Raw genomic sequence first — 25343 nt, 5'->3', positions numbered from 1 at the left:
TGAAGTGAAGATGTGTGAAGGGGAAGGTGACAGCCTCACCTCTACTTTCATTCCTGCCTGGAAGCTGATGCCGTCAGGGATGGTGGTCTGGAAGTCAGCGATGGTGTAATATTCCTCTTCCACTTGAGGGGGGACAGGAGGCTTCGGCAGGTTCAAGCCACGGGGCTGTGACAGGAGAACAGAAAGCCCATCAGTGTTTGTACAGCAGCTGTGACACCACATCCAGGCACGGGGAGGAGGCCCCAGCCTTGGAGCAGAGCTCCTCTCCCACCCCCTGTGCCACTGCTGCCCTCCTACACCAGCTGGCACTTACTATGGTGAGGTCTCGGCGAGGAGGTGGCCTCTGCCTCATCTTTGGTGACTCTGTGGAGGAAGAATTGCAGATGCTGATGAGTTTCTCGCTTTTGAACATGTGTTCAGGAAAGACAAGTGACAGACAAAACAGAAAGGCCAGGACCAAACCTGCCCCAGGGGAAAGGAACCTGAAGGAGGAGCTCATCAGCCCAGAACCCATCAGCCCAGAACCCAGGTCACCCAGGTTTCAAGGGTATCCCAGCTGTCAGGTTCTCCTGGGAAATGCAGCTGAGGTGACCACGTGAAACTGCTTCTGCATTGCAGGGCTGACCCAGAGGACCTGGCCTGCAGAGGGGTTAAGATCAGAGAATCACAGAATCATGGAATGGCCTGGGTTGGAAGAGACCTTAAAGGTCATCCCATTCCTCTCCCTGCCACAGGCAGGGACACCTTCCACTATCCCAGGTGGCTCCAAGACCCGTCCAACCTGGCCTTGGACACTTCCAGGGATCCAGGGGCAGCCACAGCTTCTCTGGGCACCCTGTGCCAGGGCCTGCCCACCCTCACAGGGAAGGATTTCTTCCCAAAACCCATCTAAACCTGCTCTGTCAGTTTGAAGCCATTCCCCCTTGTCCTGTAAAAAGTCCCTCTCCATCTTTCTGGCAGGCTCCCTTCAGGTGCCCCAGTTTTTGAGAGGAGAACCTCTCCAGCTGACCCCGCAGCCTGGGAGGGGATGCCCACCCCATCTGCTGACCCTCAGCAGGTCGCTGGGCAGCGCTGCCCCTGTGCCCCCACTGTGTGTGCCACGACCCTGCTGCAGGACCCACAGGCCCTGCAAGTCTCTGTCAGCTCAGAGCCTCTTATTTTGCTCAAAACCTGTGGGGAAGGCTGTGTTTGCAGCCCACCTGGTCCCGGCCGGCACTTACTGCGGCGGATGTCGGCGTTGGGCGGGGCCCGGCTCTCGAACCTCCCGTCCCTCTGGCCCCCTGGCCCGTCCCTGTCCCTGCTGGCCAGGACCTGCTGCCGGGAGATGCCGTCCAGATCCAGGGCACTCGAGTGAGCCGAGGAGCCCGAGCCCAGCTTCTGTGGGAACACATCTCCATTCCCCTTCCTGAGGTAGGAGGCAGGGGCCCAGCCCTCCTGGCCCTGGTACCTGTGGGGGCAAGGACGGCAGTGTCACTGCACAGAGCCCCTGTGCCACGAGCCCAGAGCTCAGCACACACCTTGGCTGAAGGCATTGCCAGCTCTGGGCAACAGGAGCTTGCCAGGCTCTCCATGGCACCAGGAGAGCTCCCTCATGACTAATGCTCCCACACAAGCTGGCCCCAGCCAGGGCCAGGGGCTGGGAATGCTGTGAAGCCCAGTTTTCACCTCAGCAATGGCACCAGTTCAGGAAAGAAGAGCTCTGGCAGGGGAAGCAGAGGGAAAAAAACAGAGGGCTGCTGCTGGGATTGATGTACCTGGTCTTGGGAGAAAGCACAAGCCCTCTCCCTGCTGGCAGCCTGGATCCCTTCCCTGCTCTAAATCGGTTTAGGAGAGAAACCAGCCCTGTGAGCTGATTGAAAAACCACATCCACAGTGCCCCTGCCATGCCAGAGACTCTCCCCGCTGGCTGGGCTGCAGCCACCTCGTTCAGATGGCACCAACTACTGAGCTTGTAATTGCCTTCAGAGCTCCTGTGGCAGCTCTCCTCTGCTGAAAACGTCAGTGGATGTGTTTCTGGGCTGTGCTGCTGCCAAGAGCACAGGTTCAGCGTGAGGTTAAGAAAATCACGGTGTGTGCTCCCACCCTGAGCAAGCCCGGCCGTTTGCTCGACCACAGAGAAGAGAAAATGAGCTTCCAGCAGAAAACAACCCCCAGCTCAGGATGGGCTGGAGCCTTTGGCTCAGCACGCCCTGCACACAGCAGAGCTGGCCCCGAGCTGGCCATTCCCTGCAGGAGCCTCCCACCAGAGCCAGGGGATCCAGCCTGCCCTGGGACACTCGTGGGTTTTCCCCTCAGCAGGATGGGAACGCTCTCACATTGCCCACTAAAGCCCTCACACCTTGGCACTGCTGGATGGCACAGCCACCTCCCAGCACAGGAAATCAGGGCATTTCAAAGGTTTCCAACCAAAGCTGTGCTTGAGCATCAGATTTGTCAGGATGGAGAGAAATGAGGTCTGGTACTCCGCCCTCCCCAGCTCACAGACTTGCCTCGGGACTGGACACCCCACAGCCCAGCTGCAGTGCCTGGGACAGTACCTGATTTTCCACCAGCCCTCCAGGTTCTTCTGGATCACCACCACCACAGCCCCTTTGTCCAGGTTCATTTCATCCTGGTCTCTGGCAGTGTAGGGGTAAATAACCGTGTACTTCTCCTCTGTTGGAAAGAAAGCGCAGTTTCACCGAGGAACTGTTCCCAGGAAGCCTGGCCTCAGCTGAAAAATGGCTATGAAGTGCTCTATATAAATGATAATTCTTGTAATTTCGGTGCAAACACACAGAGATACACAACCATTCAAAGGGAAATGACAGTGAAATGTATTTCAAATCAAACCCGGCTGCTTTTGGAAATGTTAACTTTGGAGAGTGACTCTGGCCCAAGAAGTTCCCTAAAAAACAGGTTCTCCTCTCCCTTAGAACTTAGAGACTTTTCACAGCTCATCACAGAAGCTCTTCCATGCATCCATTTCAGCTCAGATTTCTTTCTCAGAGCCTTTAAAGAGGAACTGTCCTCTCTAAGGGGAGTGTAATCCCACAGGCATGAGGGGGCAACCCCATGCACACAGAAGTGCCCTCAAACTGCTCCAGAGCAGCAGATTCTTCACCATTCCTCCAGAGCTGCAGGAACTTCACCATTCAACCCCCAGGACATCAGTCAAAGCCATGTGGGGAGCCTGGAGAAGAGCCTGACATCCTGGCCACCAGAGCAAAGGATGTTAAGCAGGGATATGGATGTTCTTCCCTTCAGGAGTAAGGAGAAACATCCTAAAAGCCATGCAGACATGTCAGACAATGGGTCCATCCATCCTCCCCTCTCCCTCACCTTGTCCTGTCCTCTCTGGAAGAAACACAGGGAAAGCATTGCTTGTGCTTCCAGCAGTGCCACAATAGGGTGAAAGCCATTTGGGGTAAAATGTGCCTGCAAAATCCACCCCTCTGGCCATCCCTATATCCCCACCATGTGGGTTTCCCAGATTTGTCTTCTGGAAGGGCCTGATTTCCCACCCCTTCATGCACAGGAGTCCAAGCAGAGAATGTCCTGTCACATCCAGCAGGACCAAAGTGGCTCTTCTCTCCTGACCCCACCTTGAGGCACCAACCCCAGGGCTCATGGTTATTCCAGGAACTAAGGCAGCAGTTCCAAGAGTAATCCTCCTCCTCTAACAATATGTGTGTTGGGGAAAAGCAGAAACTGCAGCTTCTGAGCCCGAAACAAAAGGTGAGAAGGAACAGCTGAGAGAAGAGAGGGATGAGGGGCCTCGTGGAAGGCTGAGGAGCAGGGGTGGCACGCACTGAGGGCTGACACATGCACAGCCAACCAACATGCACAACACAGGGGCAGCCAAGAAAGTCTCTGTGTGGTCCACCTTGACCCCATCTGCTGGTGTACAAGTCCCCAAGAGTCCGGCGGCGGCCAAGGTGCCTGGGCAGAGACCAGTATCTCCATGGCACTGGGAACAGCATGGCAGGGAAGCAGGAGAAGGACAAGAGAGGACGTCAGGAGGCGGCACTTCAGGTCCAGGAGGAGACAGGGCTGACACAGAGTGGTGGGACAGAGACTCTGCTCACCTGGAGCCCTCCCCAGTCTGAGTCCCCCTCCACCTCCAGCTGCCCAGAGGAGGGGCTGAGCCAGCTCCTGCTCTGCTCTGAGCACACAGAGTCACTGGGATGTGTTACCCAGGGGCATTCTGGATTTGCTCCAAGCACAGGCTGGAACCTTGCTATTCCTGCACTGTGGGCTCTTTGTTCTGCACATGTTGAGGTCACGTGCATTGTCCGAGGAGCTGGGCTTTGCTCCTCCTCCAGGTCAGGTAAAACAGCTCCCTGGGCCTAAAGGAGGCACTGGGGTGAGCACTCCTTGGGCTTCAGCCCCTCTGTGGGGAGCAGAGAGGCCAGTGGATGCACCACCAGTATCCAGCTGCCCCAGTCTTGCTGCAGCACTGGGCAGGCAGGACCATTCCTGGGGTTTTGTTCCTTTTTCCGGGTTTTGTTCCTGGGTTTGTCCTCCCCCAGGCTCGTGCCCTGCCCCGTTCAGGGAGGGTGAGGCAGTGCTTCCAGCAGCTCTGTGCACTTCAGCAAGGGGAAGCTGGGGCAGATGCCTCCAGCAGCTTCCTACCTTCATCAGGCTGCATTGAGAACTCCTCCTGGACTCCATCCTGGGCCTCCAGGCAGGTCGCTGGCACCCAGCCTTGCTCCTCCAGCGTGCTCACAAACCACCAGCCTGAGGAGAAAACAGCAGGAGGCTCAGCCAAGGGCTCACACCAGCCAAAAACTCCCTCCCTCCCTCCAAACCATGAGCCTGAGGGGCTGTGACCCCTTTTTTGCATCTCCATGGGAAACTGGGGCGACCCCAAAGCAACAGAGCCAAGCACAGGAGAACTGCAGCTGAGTGACGTCTACAATTCCCTCCCCAGGAAAAGCAGGAGAGGCTCTGGGAGCTGAATGGCTCCAGCCACTGCATTTGCTTTTGGTTTTTTCTGCCCCTTCATGGTTCATTTTCCCCCAGTGTGGGTCAGCAAGCCCGGGCTAATTAGCAGAGATGAATACCCTGTGTGTGAATCGATAGCTGAGTCCTGCTGCGCTCGCCTTCTTTACATTCGTGGAAACAGCAATATTGAAAAGCTACGAGCAAATGCAGGATTTAAAACATCAGCTCTCCCACTGGAAGCCCAGCCAGCTCCAGAGAGCAATTCTGGGCCCCCCTGTGTGTCCAGTCAAAACCAACCCGTGCTGCTCGCTACTAAAAGCACAATTTGTGTCTTTAGGGGGGGAAAATAAAGACTGAGCATTACCCTCAGTGAGTCATTGAGAAAGACAACTAGATTGTCAGGGAGGGAATCAGCTACCTGCATGGGAGGGAAAACCAGCACTGACCTTTGATGAACAAATGATTTTCCACAGCTTTTGAGCTGGCTGTGCTAATCGTTTCATTTGCTTCAGGGTTGCTTTTATTTCTCTCGTTCTCAAACAGAGCTGCTGGTGCAGCTGATCCTCTGGGGACCAGCTCTCCAGAATGCTAAAATCTGTTTTCATGGTTTACCTGCCCCCAACAAGCAATTTCTCTAAGCTTCAGGGAATAAATTCTCCAGAAGTTGGGCCCACGGCATGGCTCGGTCCCTTTGCAGAGGTTAAGAGCAAGTTTAAGTTTTGAAGCAAGCGAAGAGCTCGGCTGCCTGCCCACAGGAATTGTGAATGGACAAAGGGGGCTTTCATGGGCACCACCAGAGCGTCCCCCTCTGTCACTGAAACCAGCCTGCCAAGCCCAGGATGGCTTTTGTCCTCAGGACACATCAGCCAAGTTTTTCAGCACGAAGAAGCACAGAGTGGAGACTGAAGAAGGTGGACGGAGCCTGGTGCTCAGCACGGAGGGGATCAGCCCTTAGAGTCAGCCCTGAAGCCTCATCCACGCTCACACAGACCGAAGCTGCTTCCTCCACATCCCACCTCAGCTCACCACCCCCGTGGGGTGCCTGGGGGCTGTTTTGCTTAAGGAAAACACTGAAACACAGGACTGCTCCTCCTGCCCCTGCTCCAGCCCCGGAGCCCTCTGCCAAGCCCAGCTCCCTGTACCTGATTCGTTCTTCTCAATGATATCCACCACCTGGCCCACGCACAGGCTGATCTCCGAGCTCTCCTGCTTCTGGTAGTCGGCCACCACGACATACTGCTCCAGCACCAGGGGCTCAGCCGAGGCACCGTCAGCTCCTGCACAGGGGGGACAAGAACCGACCCGTGTGCCAGGTCAGCACAGCCCCCAGGGCACGGCCACCGCCACCGAGCAGCTCCAGGACACCCCGGGGACCCCAGCGTGAGAGGGGTGAGCCAGAGATTTGGGCAGAGTGAGGGGGAGAGAGATCAAACCAGCAGCCAGGTGAGATGGGGACAGCCAGGTGAGACCTTCCGCTGCTGCCCACCAGAGCCACCCAAGCGACCTCACCACCAGCAGCACAGGAGCTCACAGCAGCCTGGACCTGCTTTGGGTTTAGGGGGCTCTCCTGTGCACATCAGCTGCCCCGAGGCACGGAGCAGCCCAAAACACACGGCCTGCAGTGGGTTCTGCTGGGCTGAGGAGCCCCAGCACCCCGGCAGGAGGTGTTTTAGGACAGGGCAGCATCCCCCGTCCTCATGGCCCTGCCGTGTTCAGCCCCCTCGCTTTGCTCTGCTCCCTGCCCGGCTCCTCCTGCTGCACATCCATTTAGTGGCAAAAATGGGAAAAAAACCAGCCCGAGGAGGAGCAGAGGGGGCAGGACACAGCGGGAACAAAGCGTTCTTGTGGGCAGAAAGAGAAGAGCCGGCGGATCGCCGGGAGCTGCGGGATCGCCGGGGAGCGGAGCTGGACCGGCGGCAGGTGGCACTGCGGGATAAGGCGGGACAACCACGGGATAACCGGGACACCGGGAACACTGCGGGATAACCGGGCACCCGGGAGCACTGCGGGATAACCGGGACACCCGGGAGCACTGCGGGATAACCGGGACACCGGGAGCACTGCGGGATAACCGGGATAACCGGGAGCACTGCGGGATAACCGGGCACCCGGGAGCACTGCGGGATAACCGGGATAACCGGGAGCACTGCGGGATAACCGGGACACCGGGAGCACTGCGGGATAACCGGGACACCCGGGGGCACTGCGGGATAACCGGGACACCCGGGAACACTGCGGGATAACCGGGACACCGGGAGCACTGCCAGCCCCTGCTGTCACTGGAGGGGAGCGAGGCCAGCCTCCTTTTTAAACTCCCAGCCACGTGTGTCCCTCTTCCTTTCCCCTGCATCCTCCAAAACCCCGCGGGCGTGTGCCCCGGTGGACTCTCCCTCTTTATTCGAATAAAGTTGCAGGACTCCTTTGTCTCCTTTTTGGACATAAACCTCTGGCGTTTGTGGATTTTCCTGACACCGAGCTCTGGCTTCCAACCCAACACTCTGCCTTGCAGCATCCCAGCCTGTCAAGGAAGACACTGTTCCATTATTCCAGTCTCCCCTGCTGTGGTAAGGTTTAATTAATACTTGAAATGTGCTCTGGAAGTAGGGGAGTGTTAATTACTACAGCACAAGAATCACACACCTGATTACAGGTGTGGAGTTTACAGGGCCTGTGCTTTACCCCAAGTCTCAAGTTTTGGCAGGGCAGAAATCACATCTGGGCCAGGCACAGCAGAAACACAGGACAATCCCCTCCCAGTCTCCAAGGGGTGTGAAATTCCATGGAGAGAGGCGGTTCCTTGTGACAGTTAGGTGAAATGCAGCAGGGAAATTCAGACAGTGACCAAGAATGAGTTTCCATGACAAGTGCACCTGCACCAGGTGCTGTCCCATCACATCAGAGCTCTCAGCCTCTCAAAAGGTCTTTCCTATGGGAGAACCCATTCCAGGGCATAGGAAACCTAAGGTGCCATTTTCACCCCAAAAGGGTGACGAGTAGACATGGACAAGGTCTTCAGGATTCCCAGGATGTTCTGCTGCCTCCTGGAGAAGTTCTGTGCACAAGGTCACAACCTCTCCAGCTGGTTCTGAGAAAGTCAGACCATAAGGTCTGCAGGATGGTGTTATTCCAAGGAAAAGGAAGGAAATTGTCTGTGTTCAGCTGCTATAAACAGCACTCTGCGGAGCTCCAGGTGAGCTGGCCAAGGGCAGAGGACCTGTTCCTGCTTGTGAAAGCTTCCTCCACACCAAAACCCAGAGGTGGGGCAGCAGACAGAGTTAAAAATAGCCCCCCAAAGTGAATGGTGGATGCTGGCACTATCTGTTCTTACCAGCTCAATTGAAGGCTTGTGCTTCAAGGGAGCTGAGGATCTACCCAGCCCCTGAGAGAAGAATAACTACTCTAGGAAGGGATAAACACTCCCCTTTCTGCCTCCCTCGCTGTAATTACACCCCTGGCTCTGAGGCTATTTGTAGTCTCAGCAGCCAATTCTGGATCCTCCAATGTGCCCATTACACCGGCAAGAGGAGCGGTAAACTGAGCTTGGAGGAAGAAGGAGGCGTTAATTTCGGGAGCATCTTCACCTGGCATAATCATCCTCAGCCACAAAAACACAGCCTGGAGTGAGCAGCAGCATCCTGTGCACAGCCAGACTCAGGCTCCTCCGAAATAGCAACAAGCTTCCCAGGGAGATGGGAGACAGCAGAAAGCTCTGCAGCTGGGGAGGGAGGAGGAATTCGTCCCACAGGAGAGGGGGTTTGCTCAGGCAGGAGCACAGACTGTGCATGCTCAGCGCTCCCCAGCTGTGACAATGACACAAACGTGGCCTAGAAAAGGGGAGTCCCTCGAGTCAAGGGACTTCTGAGGGCCTTGGGCTGGGCTTGCAGAACTGGTGCTCACCCTGGATGCAGGAGAGACACTCAGCACATCCCAGAACCAACCCCAGGGCTTCCTGTCTGCCCATTCACCCAAGGGCTGAGATGTACAAAACCCGCAGGGAACCTCACAGATACGGGGCTGCTTGGGAGGTTTCCAGCCTTTCCAGCTTCAGCTTTGCAAGTGCCAAAGGTGAGGAACTTCTAACAGAGCTTGGACATTGGTGCTGCCAGAGGGAAACGAAGAGCTCAGCCCTGAATTAGGGGCACAGGTATTTGGGTTTGCAGCCTGTTGTGCACTTCAGCCTTTGCCTAATGCATCTCCCAGAATTGTCATTCTTTGGATAAAATTCCTTCCCCCTCTGCCTGTGTGGATCGAATCCAGAGCTCTCAGGACAGCCCCTCTTCTTCCAGACCTGAGGAGTTTGTGATGATCAGTACTGCAAGAGGGCCCTTCCTCCTGCTCTCACGTGAGACGGGCACTGAACGCTGTGCTGAATTCCTTGCAAACCCTCTCATCTCTCCGGGGATTCTTCCAGAATTTGGAAAACAATCACATGGAAATAGCATTCACCAGTGCAGTTTCAGAAAGCTTCCCTTCTGGCTGCTGTGTTTTCACTGCCTCCCCTCAGACCAAACGCTGTGGTTTGGGGTCTCTCTGCCCTTGCAAGGACGTCCCACAGCACAGCAAAAGGGATGTGGGCACACAAGAAAGCAGCAAAAACCCAACTGGCAGAGGGGCATTTGAGGTCTCTGCCAGCCTCCTTGGGCAGCTCCACCCAAATATAAACTCTGGAGGAGTTTCAGGTTTGCCTGCACGAACCCATGGCTCTCCATCTGTGCTTTCTGTGGAACTGTGAGAGGCAGGGAGAGCAGAAACGCTCAGAACAGTCTCGGGCACTGATGGGATGACTACTTTTAGACAAACCCAAATCAGTGGCCAAGGCAGAGCCCCAAAGTCTGGGGAATAATCCACCCCCTGCAAGCTGCAGGCTGTGCAGAGCCCACGCCTCAGGCTCAGGCAGGTGGGATTACAAATGCTGGTAAAAAAAGCTAAGCAAAGAAAGCAGATTGTATTTCCAGTGCTCACACACACTGGGCCCTCCTCAAAACTCCAAATGTCATCTGAGTCTCGTGGTCACCGCAGGAGCAGCACTTTAACCCACTCTGCATCCCAGTGTTTGCTCAGATCCCATTTCCAAACCGGGCTTGCTGCTGCCAGGAGCTCAGAGCTCTTTCCAACACTCTCCTCAAGAGCAGTTCACCCCCTCTCTGGCAACTGGGAAATAGCTTACTGTGGAAAATCCTCGTGATTTTTGTTTGTTAGCAGCTGTTGGATGACCCCTCCTCAGGGACATCCTGGATTGAAGGAGTATTTTCTGTGCCTTGCTTCACATTTGCTGCCTCCAAGCAGGCCTGGCTTGAGGACCCAATGAACCATCAGGGATTTCCTCAAGGTATAGGAGAAGTTGGGGTGGCAGCAGCTGAACCAAACCCTGATTCTGCTGTCAGGAAATGCAAGACAGCGAGAGGAGTCTCTGAACACGTCTGGCACGAGGCATCAGCCCTGTGTCACATTACTGACAGCAAACACCTTTCCCTGCTGGCTGCTGCCAGGGGCAGAACAGCACATCCTGCCTTGCCTTGGATGTTATCCAAACTCTTCCTTCTCAATGGAGAACTCCTGCTTCTCCAACAGGCAGTGTCCTTAGATTGAGTTTCGCCCTCACTGCACTGAGTTATGCAGCAGAAATTTTCTTCCTCTTCTTCTCAACCCTAGAGAGGCCTTCCCTTCTCTGTCCCCAGCGCTTCAGAACAGAGCCAGGCTGTGCTTGCAAATGGCTCATGAGAGCTTTAAAATGACCATGCCAGTGTGCTGCTTGGGCAAAGTGCAGTCAGAGATCGAGGAGAAAACACTGTCCAAAGGTTTTAACCATTTAAAACCCCATGAGTCCCTCAGGAGAGCACTCAGCCCATGACAACAGATAAAACCAGGAGCCACCAACAACATCAGAGCTTCCCATCTGCAGCCTACAGCCAGGCTTAGTGAAGACACCGGGACACCATCAGCTCCTGAGGGAGGGATGAGCTGCAGCTCCAGGGGAACAGAAAGTGCAATCAGGTCTTTGGGTCTGTCCTGTGCCTCTCCTCTCTCCTGCAGGAGGAACCCTCTCACCTACAAGTGGGTTTGCTCACACAGGTGATGGCAGTGCCAACTCTCTGGCCAAAATCCTTTCCACCACCAATTTCAGCAGAATCTCCACGCAGCCAAAGCTCAGACCTTCCTCCCCAAACAACCTCACACGGTTTTCGTACCTTCTGCAGCACCAGGAGCTGAAAGATGCCTCCCTAACCCGCAGATCAAAGGCTCTTCTACTCCTCTCTCCTGCTCTTTCTGGGAAGCTCAAATAACCCTAAACCTCACCAACAAGGGGGTCTTTCAGGGATGTCCCCTCTCTTGAGGAGAAGGGCAGAGCATCCCAGACCCAACCACCTTCCCCAAAGCTCCCAGCTGGTGCCACGGTGAAGGAGAAGGTCCTGGCTGCACCAGGAGACTTTCAGCCCCACGCTACCCCCAGGCAGCTCAGACATTCCTCTGGTCTCCTGAAATTTTACATCCCCACCCCTGCAGACCTTCAGCAGGACCTGGGGCACGTGCCCTGCACGTGGAGCTGCACCAGGAGTCAAGCCCCAGCCCCTGTGCCACCTCCCCGTGTCCACCAGCCACCACAGAAAGCTGCAGGGGACGTGACAGCTTCTGGCAAGGGTGACAAGCTTCTTGCCCAACCCCAGCTGAGCAGGTGTCCCCTCAGAGAAAGGCAAAGCAGAGCAAGGCAGGAGCAGCTGTTAGTACCTCTCTGCAGGAAAGAGGCCGTTCTCTGGATAATCCCTGATGGAGGAACAAAAGGACGGGAGACAAGGCATGAGGCAAGGAGGGGACGGGCTGGGGGGTCCAGCAGTGGGTACAACACCTCAAGGGGTGGAGGGGGAGGTCAGGGCAGTGCTGAGAGCTGTGGGCATCTGACCCACCTTGGGGAGCACCACGGAGGTTCAGGGGATATGGGATGGGGGCTTGGAGGCTGCAGTGAAATCCCAGTGGATGGAGGGGGCTCACCGTGCTGGGGAGCCCCACGGGGCAGCAGAGAAGGGGTTGGGTTGCCATGGGGCTGGGAGCTCGCCCCACAGCAGGAGACCTCGGCTGTGGGTGGAAGGAGGAATTGGTGTAACCAGCAGAGAGGAAAAGGAGTCCTTACCAGACCTCTTCTTTCCAGTGGGCTCCCTGAAAAAGAGAAGGAAGAGTGTCAGCAGAGCGAGGAGAGAGTTGGGGTGTTGGTCAAGTGACAAAGCCACCCAGGAAAGCACAGCTGTGCTGGCTCTGGTGGGGCCACTGACCTCCCTCAACCAGCTCATGTCTCCCTGGGCATCACCCACCCTTCAAACAGCCTCTTTTCATTTAGAAATTTAATGTTTTGTCCTTCCCTCAGTGAGCTTGGGTTGCTGGCCTGGCCTTGCAACTCCCACCGAGCCACTCGGTACCACCTCAGGCACTCATCCACGGAAGTATCAATAAAATTAAATAAAATGCAGCCAAGATGGAGTGGAAACAAACAGGACATTGTTACAGAAACTGGAGCCTGCTGAGTTCAGAGACTCAAAGACCTGAACGCCATGTTCCAGGTGCAGAGATCAACAGAGGAATCGATGGGACAGAGCATCCCAAAGATTTCTAAACAGAGGCAGCATTGCAGAGCTAAATCAGAGTTAATTAATAAGCCCAGTTAAAATTCCCCCAGTTCAGAGCTACGACAGGGAAGGGAGGCAAAGCAAGGCCAGATGAGCAGGCTGGAGATCAGCAGGTGGGAATGGCACCCTCGTGCTGATGGCAATAACTGGTGTTTTTCCCCTGCCTTCTGCTAAACCTATCGCTGTAACTCATCCCCTGCTTCCTTTCTCCGGCTGCTCCGTCTGGCTGAGGGGGCAAGGCAGGAGCTGCAGTTTCACTTTGCTGCTGGGATGTTGCTGGCAGGGACACAAAGAGCTGCAGGTCTGAAGAGCAGCAGCCCCGGCCCAACCACCTCAGAGGGGACAGGAGCTCAGACAAGACAGGAAACAGCAATAAAGCCCCGGCAGCATCTCCTCCTCCTCCTCGGATCCCTGTGGAGCAGAGAAGGGCAGCGGCAGAGCTCACATGCTCGGCTCCCTGGAAACTCCTGGCTCCAGAAGAAGAGAAGGAAAAGCCACTCTGCCTTGCACTGTGAATCTCATTTAGCTCCAGCCCCCCCCAGCACAGTTACAAGGCACCGATGCACAGCTGTGACTGGGGGACACCAACCAGCCCCACAGAGGTGGCAAAACCCAGGAATGGTTCTCCAGCTGCTTCCCAGAACTCTGAAGGCAAGGGCTCCTGTGTGACTGGAGCCTCACTTAAAGCTCTGAGCCAGCACCACAGGCTCAGTGGGCTCAGCTCAGCATCCTTCAAGAACCTCATAATCCCCTGAAAGGAAACTTTGACACATGGAGAACTCTTTAATAGCCCCCATGCCACGTTCTTTTTTTAGGAAAAGAGAGTCAGGTTTTCTCCAGCATCTTCTCTAGGCAGCATCCCTGGGGATCCAGGGATGGGAAGGAGTGAGATGGGGAGCACAGGGGTTCAGCAAAGTGAGCAGGTTGGAAGGTAAATTAAAAACAAATACAAAGGGGCTGCTTTTCAACAACCTGTAAGACAACTGTTAGACTACTCACTGCAGGATTCTGGGACACTGAAAGTCTTCGTGGACTTGCAGGGTCATAATTCAGGCAAGAAATGTTAATTAAAATTCATCAATTATAAACTCAGGTCTAAAGAAGAGTTGTTACAAGCTGGCTTGACTTTAAGCCCTTTCCTAAGGCACATTTGGTGGCTGCTGGGCCAGGCAGGTCCCTGAGCTGCAGGGAGGTGTCCCTGAGGTTGTCACACAGAAAAACCCACCTTGCAGTGGGACTCACAGGAGAAAAGCGCTCTCACACGTGGCTTTGGGGACCTCAGCACTGTCCCTGCTGCCACAGGCAGCTCGTGGAATAGGTGAAGGACTGGAGCACCAACAGGAGGAAAACAACTCCAGCTGCTGCAAACCCACATAGGAGCCACAGCAAATGAGACGGATCTGAGGTCAGCATTCCAAGAAAACATCCCCCTCGTATAAAAAAAACCCTCTCTTGTAAAAAAAAATATCCTTCTGTAATACAGTAATGCCACCGAAATAGCTGTCAGGAGGGGGCTCATCTCCTGAGCATTCAGCAAGCTTGGAGAGCTCTGCAGAATTTATGCAGGCGAGGAATGGGGTACAACAGAGCCCTTGTTTGGGAGAAGTGATGTTTAGCAAATGCTCCAGCAGCACTGAAAGGAGCTCCTGTCCCCACACTCCAGGGCCACTGCAGAGTCAGCCAAGCTGAGCCCTCGGGCTCAGAACCTGCCCTGGAAGCTCAGAAAAGCCAGTGCTCTGTCCAGGGACCTGGCACAAAGCAGATTTCTGCAGGAATTGGGTATTTCTGCCTGCTGTCACTCAGGAAAGACAGTTCTCAGCAGAAAGGGAAGGAGGAGGCTGCTTTGGAGCTGGGATCCAGCCCCAGCTCCTGGAGAATGTGCACGTAGGCATCAGGAGAACTGCAACCCAAACAGCTTGGTGTACAAGCTGTGATCTGTCTGCAGAGCAGGACACGACCCAAAAGCTACAAGCCAGCAAGGATCCTCATCCCAACTAACATCCATCAACTCATGGCTCTCTGGTTTACCAGCAAAAGCTCCTGGAGTGGCTTCCTACAGCTCCTCCATCCTAGAGCAGGGACAACGTTCAAAGCAACAACTTTTCTCAGTGTCTTATGCATGATGGGCTGCTCAGCTCCCAAAAAATCCCAATGAAAGATGCTTTTGATGGAAGAGGTTTCTTTCTCCCAGCCTGGGGTACATCCCATCCCCAGCCTCTGGGAACAGCACCACGACAGCCCCTTCCCCAGCACATCCCACTTGTGACTGTGGGCAGAGAATAAAGAACTACTTGGTAACATTAACAGCTTGTTAGTCATGAATATTAATCACTTATTAATGACTGTTAGGGCCTTGCTTCACTACAGGGTTAAGCTGGGCTCCTGCATGTCCCACAGCCGAAATTCAGCTGGAGGAGAGAGAGCAGCTGAATGCCTTGACTCAGCAGTGGCTCCATGCCCGGCCCTTCAGACTTCCCCAGCCTTATTCCAGCGACTCTGCTGCGGCTGCAAACAGCTCTGAACTGAAACAGGGTGGATGGGAGGTGAGGGGGGTGCACACAGCAGCTTCCCACCTCAGCAGCCCAGCATCCTGTGCTGGTCAGACCTGCTCAGAGGCGTGGGGAGCAGGAATTTGATGACTTTTCTTCTTTGAAGCTGCAGGGCTTCCATCCAACACTGAGGAGAAAAATCCCACATCCCCCAGATTGCTAACTTTCCAGAGATTTCTTTTTCCACAACCATTTATTTCTCTTCTTCTTCCCCCACCCCCTTCCCACTGCTCCTCACAAATTCTTCTGGATTCAGCCTCATTCTGACCCACCACCACTGGGCAGCCCTACGAGCTGGAAGCAGTGGAGTAATCCCAGTCCAGAGCTTGCTGGACAGGGATCCACATCACAAAAGGCACCAGTTGTCACTGCCAGTAGAAACCCTGCCACCTCCCTCTGCTCCCCTGTTTGATGTGGTCTCTCCAAGCAGGAGCACACAGGGAAGTTAGGGATGAGGAAAGAGGGGTTGGAGGAAGGGCTTCAGCTCCCTCTCCCACCCGCCAGCTGCTGAGGGCTCCTGTCCCAACTCCACTCCTGGCTGTGACATCCCCGCTGGAAGCAATGGTGGGAGGAGGAGGATAACGTCAGGATTTGACCCTTTTCCTCTCCACGGGACAGGCTGGGGCTTGGAGAGCAGGTGGGAGATCGGGAATGGCTGAGAGCCAGCAGTGACCTGTCTGTGTTGTTCAGCACGGGGCTGCTGAAGGGAGCTGCACTGCAGGAAAAGCAGGAGAGGCCTGGCTCAGCACAGGGAGAGCTCCAGCTCTGGGGAAAACAACACCACAGGGGCCTGGAGAGAAATGCAGGGGCTGTCCAACCTCCTCTTTCCATTCCCAAACACTGCCAGAACCAAGCACTGAATTCACCCTTTGCAGTTAAACCAGAGCTCCACAAAGTGCAGTTAAACCAGAATTCCACGAACTGCAGTTAAACCAGAATTCCATGAACTGCAGTTAAACCAGAGCTCCAGGAGCTGCAGTTAAACCAGAATTCCATGAACTGCAGTTAAACCAGAGCTCCAGGAGCTGCAGTTAAACCAGAATTCCATGAACTGCAGTTAAACCAGAGCTCCAAGAGCTGCAGCCAGCTGTGGCCACTGGCAGGGATTTGCCATCCTGGGCTGATGTGAGTTTGGGTGGACCCTCACCTGCACCCCAGACAGAACAAGCACAGGGTGGATCCAACAGCACTCACAGGCACGTCCCCTTCACTGCCACCAGCTGCCACCCTCATGGGCAGGGGGTGACCAGAGGTGCCAGCCAAGGGAAGGGACAGGGAGCAGGAAGGCTCCAGTGAGAGTGGCTGCCTGCCTTGGCACTGATCGTGCTGACCAGACCTTTTCCCCTCCCTCATTCCCACCTTTCAGCCATCCAGCACAAAAATCTGTCTTTCCCCTTCTTTTTTTCCTTTCCCCCACTCTGCTCATGGCCTGGCTCCCTTTCAAATTCCCGGAGCAAAGTATTTATCTGCTGGATGAAGGATGACATCCGGCCAAACCCCAGACACGCCATCACGTCTGATCCAGCCCAGCCGTCTCTCACGGCTCCCATCTCGTTATTGCTGAGCTGGCAGCATTCCAGGCCTCGGGAATGGGCTCCCAATCCCTCCAGAGGAGAGAGTCAAGGACTTTTATTAATTAGCATTTTGAATTGTAGCTAATAAATACCCCTCTGGCATTCGGAGTGGGATGGGGACACACAGCGGGGATGTCCTTGAGATGCTGTAGGGTTTGGCTGCTGGAGGCAAAGGGACAAGAGGCACCCACTGAGTCCCTCTGTGTGCTGTGAGCTTCAATCTCCTCCCTGGAGAGGAGCAGGCAGGAGAGGGAGCACGGCCACCACTGGATCCAGCATCACCCACTCACCCACCCAGCCCTGCAATGGCCAAAACTCACCAACACACAGAATTCTGCACCCAGGACCCTGTGGAGTGTCCCTGAGGATGGACCCCACCCCACAAAAACGTGCCTGGGGCTGGGCTCTGGGCCAGTCCCTTGTCTCTCGGACCCGAAGCAGGGAGGTGACAGGGGACTGGCACTGATGGCTGCAGGGAGGGAGGGCTGGGAGCTCCAGCTGCAAACACAGCAGCCCACAGGGCCGCCCCACTCAGCACCCAAAGGTTTCCCCACACACAGGAATGCTCTGGCCTCGTTTCTGGCTCAGCCTACAAGGCAGAATAAAGGTGAGGGGTGCGGGCGTGGGACCGAAGGCACCCTTCCATCCCCCTCATGCAGGCCCCAAAGATCCCTGCACAGGCAGTGCCCCACATCCTCAAACAGCTCCACCCTCGTGGTACCCCCTCTCTGATGTCCTTGCAAGCTGATCTTGTCCTGGTGTCCCTCGCTTGCCCCTGAGCTGAGCCTTCCCTGAGGGATGACCTTCCCTGAGGGATGACCCATGGGGCAGCAGGTTAAGTGGTGAGCAATAGCTGGGCAGGACAGATGAGAGCATCAGCGACAGCAAGCAATTAGTTAATGGGCTCTGAGGTTCTCAGACCAATCTCATCAGTGACCAGGAGCTGCAGGAGAAATGATGACAGGCCAAGCCAATAGAAACAGGAGCCAAAGGAGGAAAGCAGGGATGGGGGAAGGGGGAATTAAGAGAGGGAATGAAAATAATCAAAAAGCCAGGGAGAAGATGTAGTCCACACAAGCACGACGCTGAGCTGAAGACCTGACAGGCTCAGTCACTGCTCAGAGAAGAAAAACAAAATCCCTTTATCTACCTCCACACCCTTCCAATCAAGAACGATGTCAAATCAATTTATTGCCTTGCCCCTCACCATTAATCAGGCTTCCTCCACTGCTCAGGCTCTGCTGGAGCCGTGTCACATGCAGCAGGAAAAGGGAGAGCAGCAGAGCAGGACACGGAGGCGGCTGCTCAGATTTATCCTGCTCATGATTAGTAAGGGATGGGTGGCTCCTGGCCAGAGCAGCTCATAGTCACAAGACTTAGAACCACACAGAGTTGCGTAAGGCACGCAAGAGTCCCTGCAAACCTTCCTGGGTTTGCATGGAGAGGCTCTGGAGCGTTGTTATGGATGGGGCTCGTGGATATGGCTGCAGGAAAATGCCTTTCCAGCGAGGCAGAGGCTGCTGCAAATGCGTGAAGTGAGGCTGTTCGGGCTGATCATGTTCCTGAGAATGGTATGTGCAAGCAGAAAGAGGCTCAGGAGGAGACCAGCACCTCACGGGGTCCCAGAGAAGTGTTTCCATTTCCCCACTGGACAGATGTGTCCACACTGAGCTGCACAGCCTCTCCATGGAAGTCTCCAAATCCCAGACCTGTGACCCGTGATGGAATTGCTGATGAACAACAGGGTCGTGGATACCAGCAAGTTCAAGGCAGTTTGTGCTTCATCCCCATCCCAGTTCGTGTCTCACCACCATCCCAGCAGTGGCAGCCCCCCACCCCACTTACTCCTTGGGGGGGGTCAGGTCATCAGGCCGTGTCTCGAAGAACTGGAGCACCTCCTCGCACTGGGAGATGTAGGGAGGCAGCTGGATCAGAGCCTGAGGAGGAAACAGAGACAGCGGTGATGGGAAGCACCGAAACTGTGCAAGGAGCCCAGTGAGGACCCCTGGGAGTGCAGGGACCTGGGACGTGAGTGGCACCCATGGGGTTGCTGGCACAGGCTGGGGAGAACCACAGCAAACACTTCCACCCACCACCCATCACCGCTGCGGATCAGGACTAAAGGAGAACAAGCAGAGACTGCCCAGGCCCTGCTTAGCAGCTCCAGCCTTTTGGGCAGATGTTGTGTCAGAGGGTGAGAGCCACAGGGATGTCCATCCCAGCATCCAGCCTCCCAGCTCAGTTTTCCCAGCATGGAGCAGACATCCTTGGGAAAGGCTGGCCAGCACATCCCAAAAATGCTCCACTGGGCAATGGCAGCTTGGGAAGAGGCAGGGAGAGAAGCAAGGGAGGCAAAAGCATGGACAGCAGGGCTGGGAGGCTGCTCTGCTGCTGTACAATGGCAAGAGATGTAAAATTCCCTCTGCTTCTTTCCCTTCGAGGAAATCTGCTGCAAATAAGCTTCAGCAGTGGGACTTGCAGGGTGAGAGTGCCAGGCTGGAGGGCTAATGGAAAAAGGGAGCATTTAAAATCAGGGAGCAGAGCTGCAGCCAGACCTGGAGCAGATTTTTAACCAGTTTTGGGTGTAATTCCCCCTCCCCTCTGTTTGCTGCCCCAGCAGTCTGGTGACAGCAGTGTGGGCAAAGCAAACCTCCCCTCATTTCTCTACTGCAGACAAAGCCACAGCTGCAGAGCCTCGCGGTTACCACAGGCATCAGATGTGGCTCCTTATTGCCTCAAGTGCTGGCCCCAAAGCCCTTCCAGCCATCCAGCAGCCAGGCCCTCAGTGCCAGCACAGCAGACTGTTAGACCACTAATCATGGGCCAGATGTGAACAGGATCATGTGAGACACAGCAGAGAGAAAACCACTCCCTGCGTGGCTTTTGGGTCCAGGGAAGGGCTATTCAAATATCAGGTTTTGCATGGATGCCATTCCCATGTGGTACCACTCCCCCAGTTCCAGCATCCCATGATCTGAGCGATTTCCCCCGTGCCAAAGTCACTTGGATTTTGTGGCCTGGAGAAGGCTCTGTGCCCTCTGAAAGCAGGGGATGATCCCAGAGAGCAACCTGTGCTGGAAGGAGGAGAGACAAGGCCCACAGCTCGTTTCCCAGGACCTTTTGAAGGAAGCCCACCTAGAGCAGACTCTGCTGAGCCAAGCAGCCACCCTGCTGGCCATGGCCTACAGCAGCTGTGGCCACTACATCAAAAACAGTGGCACAAACAGCCTGAAGTCTGTCCCACCTCTGGCCCTGCCACCCAAAGCAGGGACCTGGGCAGGGCCATCAGGACACACCTTCAGCCCACGGTGTTGGAGCCACAGCAAAGTCACCTTTCCCATCCTGCTGCCTGCAGGCCTGAGGGGAAAAGCCATTCACCAAAGACAGGGAATCCTTGTTGGATTAAAATCCATTTTGCAGGCAGTGAGAAAGGATTATTCTCTAGCAGCAGTGTTTTTAGTGGGCTACCCAGTCTCTTTGGGGTAGAGCACCACCATTCCTTCATCAACCCCCCTCTAACACTTTCTCAAAATCCCTTGGGCAGGAGGCAGGCAGATCCCACACCACGAGAAAGACCAACAGATGTGGAAGACAAAGAGAATAAAGTGGAGAAATGGGAAGACATTTCAGGCCTCCTCTCCCTGTCCTTGTCATTCCCACGGCTGTTTGAAGTCTCATTCAGCAGCTCATTGCTCTAACCTGTTGCTCTGATTCCTTCGCTGCTTTTCCTGCACCTTATCCTAAATTGCCACGTTTTTCAGTACAACAGGAGCTGGAACAGAGCCCTTCAGCAGGAACACTGCCTTGTGAAAGCAGTGGTTCCCCCCCTTGCTCTTCCTCCCTGCTTCCACCCCAAATCTCACCCATCCTCTTTGCAGGGCTCTCCCAGAGAACGAAGACGCCCAACTTCCCTCAGAGGAGATGGCAATAAAGCAGAAACTTCCTTACACAGCTTTCTCCTGCTAATTCCTTGCTCGTTTTACATCCCTGCAGCCTCTGGTCAGTCCCACACCCAGCTCAGCTCAGCTGCTTTCCGGGTAAGCAGCAGCAGCTCAAGGCCAGGCAGGGAGAGCTCGGAGCTCCTCGGTGATGCATTAACGGAAGGAGCAGAGCACAGCTCCCTAAGTGGGCCATATAACATCAGCCATTACGTTCCAGTTGTTAAGTCAGATGGGTTCATTATATTTTATGCCACTAATGGCATCGTTCTGAAAGAAGCAGCTGCAGCATTTTATCACCGAGGGACGTTTTCTTCCCCAAAATTGAATTTACTGTCTGTGGAGCTGACACAGTTCAGTGGCTCGGCAGACAAGGGGCCAAGCACCGTCAGCTTCCCCCACGACAGCTCAGAGCACACCTTGTACCACGTCTCCATCACTCTGCCCTCACCTGCTGTCCTGGCCCGCAGTGTTCCTCATCTGCAGCTCCTCTGCAGAGCTGTCAAAATGCATTTCCTGATTCAGCCCCATCCTTGGAGTTGTTATTCCAGCCATGGCTGAGGCCCAAACCCCACAGCCTCTCCCACACCTCCCTCACCTAAGGGATGGGATGGATATTTTACCATTTTCCCATCTTGCCCCATGCGTTTTACTGTCTTTGCATGTATTTCCAACAACATTCAGACTGGATTTTTGAGGTACCAGTCCTACCTTGAGGCCATTCCATGGCTGCTGCAAGTACCACAGAATCACAGAATGAACTAGGTTGGAAAAGACCTTTGGGATCATCAAGTCTTTGACGTGACGAGATGTGACACACTCGATTTGATTTGTGTGAAAATAATTTGTCGTGGACTTCAGTATTTTGTTTCCCCTGCCAAAAAAAAAAATCTGCCCGTAAATCATAATTTCCCTTACACTTAAGCCCAGTTTTATATCCTCCAAGAGCATGGAGCAAATTGTCTCAGCCTTCTCTCTGTTCCAACAATTTTTTGAGGTACAAGTCATCTTACCCTGTGCAAATAACTGGTTTTTGTAACCAGTAACTGGAGTTTGCATCCCAGTTTGGAACCACCCCACCATCCTACAGCCTCAGGTGCTGCCTGCTATATAAAACAGGTCTTCTCCTAATAGATGGGAAAGGAAAGGGGAGCTGAGTCCTTCAAACCAAGTCCTGCATGCAACCACTTCACTCCAAACCTGCGGTGATGGACACAGCCAGGTCCTTTCCAGCCCTTCCAGAGCTGGTTCTGCTTTGCAGCTGAAGAAGGGACAGGAGGAGGGCAAAGCCCAGCAGCAGGGTGCAAACTGAAATGGAGCTGGGCACCTCTGCCCCCTCCAAGGCCAGGCCTCCAAACCCCCAGCATGAATCCCGAGGAGTGAAAAGGGAATCCGTGAATGGGTTTTAATCCAAAAAAAGGAATTGATGGTAGGGAATAACCCACACTGTCCCCGTGCTCCCAGCACTGGCACACCATGAGATGCTATCAGTCCATCAGGATTGAGCTGGATCAAGCTGGGATTGTCCTTGGTGGGTGTTGGAAGCCCCTCTTACCTTGCAGTACTCATCAATAGGGATCAGGCGCTTGACGGCGACGTCGCGGATGTGGCTCCGGCGGAAGAGGATCTTCCCTGAAACAGGAGACAAGGGCGGGTCAGCACAACCCCCACACACTCTTTGGAGTCACTCTGGTTCCCTGCACACCCTCTCCTTGCCAAAAGCCCCATATGCCCCCCCAAAAAACCCCATTTCCTCACACCGATGAAATACCTCGTCAGAACCAGGCACAGTTAAAGTGGCAAGGACGTTCCAGGAGAGAGAAGAGGAAACAATTCCCAGCAAACTGCATCCCTGTGGTCTTTGTGTGGCAAGGAGAGGAAACAGCCCCCATCAAAGCACGTGCCTGACCCCTCACAGTTTGCTGGGGTGGACAAAACCCCTGGCAAACACTGGGCTCGCCAGAGCAGGGCATCCCTTGTCCCATTGTCCAGGGCATCCAGGTCTAGTGTGGGCAGCAGCCAAGCCAGAGGGTTTTTCCCTGGGCAGCTCCTGGTCCTGGAAGCCACAGTGTTGGGACTGCAGCTCTGAGTCAGACCTATAGAATTTTCCTTCCTGTCTGGGGTTTATTTTTGTTCTTCATTAATGGGCTCCTCTTGCCACTCCGTTTCCTCCCCTCTGGCTTGTGGCACAGGCCTCTTTCCTTTGAAGCCTAATGAGTCCTAAATGCTTCAAGCTGCTCTCTCAGGGAACAGCTTCTCTGGCATTTAACGAGACAAAAGCCATTAGCAGACAGTGAAACAGATCCGTGATCAAAAGGGTTGGTACGTGGCAGGATTTCAGACCTCTTCCCAAAGCTCCAGGAACTGGCACTGCTCTGCAACACAGGCACCTGGAGAACTGTGGGTTGGGGGGGTGGGTGGTGATGAAGTTCCCTCAAGTTCCTCCTGACAGCTCCAATACCACAGGAAAGTGGTTTTTGTGCCTGCTTGGGTTTCCAATCCCACCCCTGAACCCAAGGAGAGCAACGTCCGTGGAATAACCCCTTCATTTATCAAAGAGGTCACCATGGGGCAACCCAGAAGCCAAACTCCCATCTCCCATCGCCAACACCATCCTTGCAAACCACGTGAGAGCAGGGAAAAAGCACTTGGAGAGTCACACCATGGCTTTGGTCCCTACTGTGGGTCTTCCCAGGAGCCCTGGAGTTGCTGAAGCCAGAGGTTGGGTGCTGCCAAGAACAGGACACAGGAAAATGGCCACATGATCATCACCATTTAAAATCCAGGGCTGGGTCGTTGATCCCAGTTTTAAATCCAGGGCTGGGTCACCCCCTGTGCTTCTCCCTGACTTGGCCAGGAGCTGGATCACGGGTGACCTGTGCAAGCTGCCAATGCATTTTTGGAACAGAGATGAACTAAAGCCAAGCCAACTTCAGCTTGCAAAGAGCACGAGCAAGAACCTTCTGGAGGAGCCAAATCTCCTCCCAGGCTCAGTTAATGCTTTGAAACAGGAGCACACAGTGAATCCACCCAGGGCCAGCTCCCTCCCTGCCCTGCAGTGAGAGGGATGGGGTCAGGCCAGCTCATCCCAGGATTGTTCCTCATTTCTGTGCCTTTGGCAGCAGGGCTGGGCCATTGCTGGTGGGAAATGCTCTGCTCTGCAGTGCAGTCCTTCTCAAAGCCCACCAAGAAGAGCCAAATCTGGCAGTCTTTGTGATACAGTGAAAAAAAAAAATCCCTCTCTACTCAATCTTTTTCGATTTTGAGGGTGAATACCCTGGGAGCAGGGAATTTGTCTGGAAAGACTGGGAACAGCACCCAGGCCGGAGCTCCATTCCTTGCCCTGAGCAATTATTTTCCATCTGACAAGAGAATGATCAAGTTTTCCCTTCCCATCAGCAATCCCAGGGTGTTTGCTGCTGAGGATTCTGCTTGAGTGATGATTTCTGAAAAGATGAATGGGTCACACCCGTTCTGTTGGCAGTGGTACGGAAAGGCTGTTTTGGTTCCAGGTCTGCCAAAATGAAATCACTGATGGGTGGGTAGGTTATAAATGGCTGAAATAATGAGCTCTGGGTGTGGGAATATTGAAATGTTTAACAAACATATGCTAGTGAGTAATAATAAAAAGAATACAGTTTGGGGGAATAAATTCATCACAAGTGATCTTAAATTAGCCCAGGCACGGAGTATATGAAGCAGCAGGAAATGCAGCTCCTCTCCCAGCTCGCTCTAGATCGAGTATTTTTCAACAAGGAAGTTCATTTTCTAACAAAAAGCTGATTTTAATCAAAATGCCTAATTAACATAATTGCAGGCCCTTCAGTGCTGCCAACTCCAGCAATATAAACCCTTGACTTGACAGGCAAGAGAGAGCAGGAAAGCACTTCCCTCCCAGAAGGGAAAGATGGGACACTTGCTGGGTCAGGGAGACGCAGCATTTCCCTGGGCACGTTCTCCTTGGGGCACACCTAAACCTGGGAACAGCAGCGCTGTCCAGTGGGGCTTTTCCCGTGGCCAAAACTGCGTAACTCGAGGGAAACCCAGGAGACTGAGGGTGCAGAGAGCACAGGAATAATGCTGCAGCTCCAGGGGATGGTTCCCCACCGCCTCATTCCGAGCACTCTCTGCCTGACGCTTTCTTGGCTGCTTCCAGACGTTGTAAGCATCCTCAGCCTGGTTCTGGAAGTGTCCAAGGCCATTGGGGCTTGGAGCCACCTGGGACAGTGGAAGGTGTCCCTGCCCATGGCAGGGGTGGAATGAGGTGCCCTTTAAGGTCCTTTCCAACCCAAGCCATCCCATGGCTCCATGATTCTAAACTCATTTCTCCCTTCCCAGCACCGCTCCTGCTGCAGGATGAGGAACACCAAGGACAAGCCATGTGAAGGGAGGCAGCTCTGCTGAGAATGGGGTTTTCCAGCAGCTGCAAAGGTCAGTGCTGCTGCAGGCTCCACTTGCCCAGCTCCTCTCTCTTGTCACAACTCCAGGACTCAGAAATAATTAGATTTTCTTATTTCCATAGATAACGTTATGCATGAGCAAGCGGAGCAGTGAGGCTCCCTCCCTGCTGGCACCAGGAATTCCCTCCACCAGGAAGAGTGGTAAATACACTCTTCACACAAACAAACAGAGCTCTGAGGGGACTGAACATTTATCACCCGGGAATGTGTCAAACACGTTGATTTTGGAGAAAGACGACTGAGATAAAGCACCAACACACAATGGCTGCCCTGGCTGTGC

The 25343-nt window shown here is 54.4% G+C and overlaps 1 protein-coding gene across 2 annotated transcripts in view; it reads right to left on the bottom strand.

Annotated features, from left to right (window-relative positions):
- SH3PXD2B (SH3 and PX domains 2B) overlaps nucleotides 1-25343 on the bottom strand; it is a 61059-nt gene that overhangs the window by 5261 nt on the left and 30455 nt on the right. Inside the window, exons 4-13 of one of the 2 annotated variants that reach the window (XM_069028868.1) lie at nucleotides 22159-22235; nucleotides 18511-18602; nucleotides 12053-12078; nucleotides 11653-11688; nucleotides 6069-6203; nucleotides 4615-4719; nucleotides 2538-2655; nucleotides 1221-1447; nucleotides 314-363; nucleotides 40-165 (exon numbers count right to left, since the gene is read on the bottom strand). In XM_069028868.1, coding sequence (XP_068884969.1) covers nucleotides 40-165; nucleotides 314-363; nucleotides 1221-1447; nucleotides 2538-2655; nucleotides 4615-4719; nucleotides 6069-6203; nucleotides 11653-11688; nucleotides 12053-12078; nucleotides 18511-18602; nucleotides 22159-22235 — 992 coding nt within the window. The remainder of the gene's footprint in view (nucleotides 1-39; nucleotides 166-313; nucleotides 364-1220; nucleotides 1448-2537; nucleotides 2656-4614; nucleotides 4720-6068; nucleotides 6204-11652; nucleotides 11689-12052; nucleotides 12079-18510; nucleotides 18603-22158; nucleotides 22236-25343) is intronic. The other variant, XM_069028869.1, reaches the window with a different exon arrangement.

This window comes from Aphelocoma coerulescens, chromosome 13 (assembly GCF_041296385.1).
Source record: "Aphelocoma coerulescens isolate FSJ_1873_10779 chromosome 13, UR_Acoe_1.0, whole genome shotgun sequence".
Lineage (NCBI taxonomy): Eukaryota > Metazoa > Chordata > Aves > Passeriformes > Corvidae > Aphelocoma > Aphelocoma coerulescens.
This window is presented reverse-complemented; position numbering and strand designations above follow the sequence as displayed.